This window comes from Bufo gargarizans, chromosome 3 (genome assembly GCF_014858855.1).
Source record: "Bufo gargarizans isolate SCDJY-AF-19 chromosome 3, ASM1485885v1, whole genome shotgun sequence".
NCBI lineage: Eukaryota > Metazoa > Chordata > Amphibia > Anura > Bufonidae > Bufo > Bufo gargarizans.
The window spans coordinates 354,384,383-354,386,707 of NC_058082.1; the positions used below are offsets into that span (position 1 = coordinate 354,384,383).

Sequence of the window (2,325 nt, forward strand, 5' to 3'; positions counted from 1 at the left end):
GCGATATAGAAGATTGAAATTGAGTATCAACACAATAATATATCTGCAGTGTAGCAAATCAAGAATGTATTTCTCTTCTATCGTGCTAAAAATAATATATAATTAAAATTTCAAATACTTTGAAAAACAATATTTATTGAAACACAAATCCAATTGAAAACTAATACAAAAATCTGTAAACCACCAAATAAACAGAAATTAACTGTAATTCACAAATAAATGCAAAATGTTTAAACAAATCTGTCCTGCCAGTCCACCCTTCCTGCATCTGAGCAAAAATAATCTGCAAAACAGTCTCTCATCCGTGATACTGCAACACTTGACCGTGGTCCAAAACTTTCAATGCTTGGCATCTCGCTGTCCTCCTGTATCTGTTCCAAATTCAGTGGTTCCTTTTTAAGGAGGTAGTTGTGTAACACAACAGCACACTTTACAACCTCATCCACCGATTCCACCTTCATATGAATTGGTTTGGTAAAAATCCGCCATTTTGCAACCAAAATTCCAAATGTACGTTCAACCATTCTTCGAGCCCTGGTCAAGCGGTAGTTGTATGTCCGTTTTGTTAAATTTAATCCGCGGCTTGAATAAGGTTTCAGAAGATTTTCACACATTTGGAAGGCGTCATCACCAACCAATACAAACGGCATGGGTGGGGCATCAGTACCTGGCAGTGGTTGAGGCTGCGGGAAATCAAATTCTCTATTATATAGACTACGGCCCATATAAGAATTTTTAAAAACCATGGAATCGTTGGTGCGTCCATAGGCCCCCACGTAGACGGCAACAAAACGATATTCTGCATCAGCGATAGCCATTAGAATTATTGAAAAATATTTCTTATAGTTGTAAAACTCAGATCCGGTTCCTTGGGGCTTGATTATTCTTATATGTTTCCCGTCTACTGCACCTATGCAGTTGGGAAACTGACAAATGTCCCAATATTTTTCAGCAATTTCTGTCCAATGCTGTCTAGTTGGATGTGGAATAAATTCATCATGAAGTTGATCCCACAAAACACGGCATGTCTCCTTCACAATAATGGAAACAGTCGATATGCCAAGGCGAAATTGGAAATGGAGTGAGCTAAAACTTTCTCCACTTGCAAGAAACCTATGAAAAAAAATAAATTTTTATTTAAAAAAAATTATAATATATATCAATCAAGACACAATTCTATGGGACGTTTTTTTAATCAAGATTTTTTATGTAGACAATAATAATGTAAAAAATAAAAGGAGAAAGGTTTCTTCTCCATGGTGACCGATATTGATCACAGTTCATTTGACATCGTTTGACCATTATTTGGATTTAAGCATAATTAAAAATAATAATGCTGATCATCACTTGTGGCCTATCCACTTTCTACAATGATCACAGGAAATAAAAATTTAATTTTTTTTTTACTTTTACACTACCAAGGAGCAGCTTTAAAAAATTTAGACAGAATTCGTACTATATATAATATTTATCTACTTTACCTTATGGTCAACAACAGGCGTTCTGCTGGGGAAACACAGCGGCGGAAAGTGGTGTCTTGCCTTTGAATGTGAGGTGACACCCGTTGTAAGAGATCATCAAAACTTTCTACCGTCATCCGTAAGTAATTAACAAATTTGTCAGGATAATTCCTCAATTCGGGAAACAGAGTTTCAAAAACTCCCCTTCTTATTCTTTGCAGAGGTTATTGGATGCACCCAATAGCGACGCTTTCTACGCTGTCTGTCTCGAAGACGTCTTCTCCAGCGCGAAACCAGAATTAGAGCCTGAAATCCAAAACTAATATGGTCTGGCATCATCTTTACACTCTGCAGAAGGAACTTCTGAGTGGTAAGTGACCTTCGGTTTTCTTTTATAGACACTTGTAGTATTTGCTTAACAGATTGCATCTTTTTATCTCTGAAATTTGAATAACGGATCCGTCCTTCCGTTTACAAACGGAAGGAAACGGAACAGACGGATCCGCTATTACGACGGATCCGGCAGACAGATCCGTCGAAAAGTGTATGTCGGATGCAACGGAATGACGGATCCGGCATAAAATACTATTGCCGGAACGACGGATCCGTTGCATGAAAAATATCCGGTAATGTTGACTTTGACGGATCCGGCAGGTAATTCCGGCGACGGAACTGCTTGCCGGATCACTCTGCCGCAAGTGTGAAAGTAGCCTTATCTTTATTAAACCAAATAAAAGCAATTACCAATGCAACATTTTAAGTCTTAATCACTTATTTAACTAATCACTACATTTTCTCTCATATTAGCTGACTTTTGGTTAGTCCCCCCCACACACACACACTCTATCCCCTTTTTTCCCCTGAA

The 2,325-nt window shown here is 37.8% G+C and overlaps 1 protein-coding gene across 1 annotated transcript; it reads right to left on the reverse strand.

Annotated features, from left to right (window-relative positions):
- Positions 1-230: 230 nt before the first annotated feature.
- On the reverse strand, positions 231-1,597 carry LOC122931589 (protein ALP1-like). Its single transcript, XM_044285662.1, has 2 exons — positions 1,482-1,597; positions 231-1,113 (listed from the first exon to the last, which is right to left on the reverse strand). The coding sequence occupies exons 1-2, from the start codon at positions 1,595-1,597 to the stop codon at positions 231-233; spliced, it is 999 nt and encodes a 332-aa protein (XP_044141597.1).
- Positions 1,598-2,325: the final 728 nt, after the last annotated feature.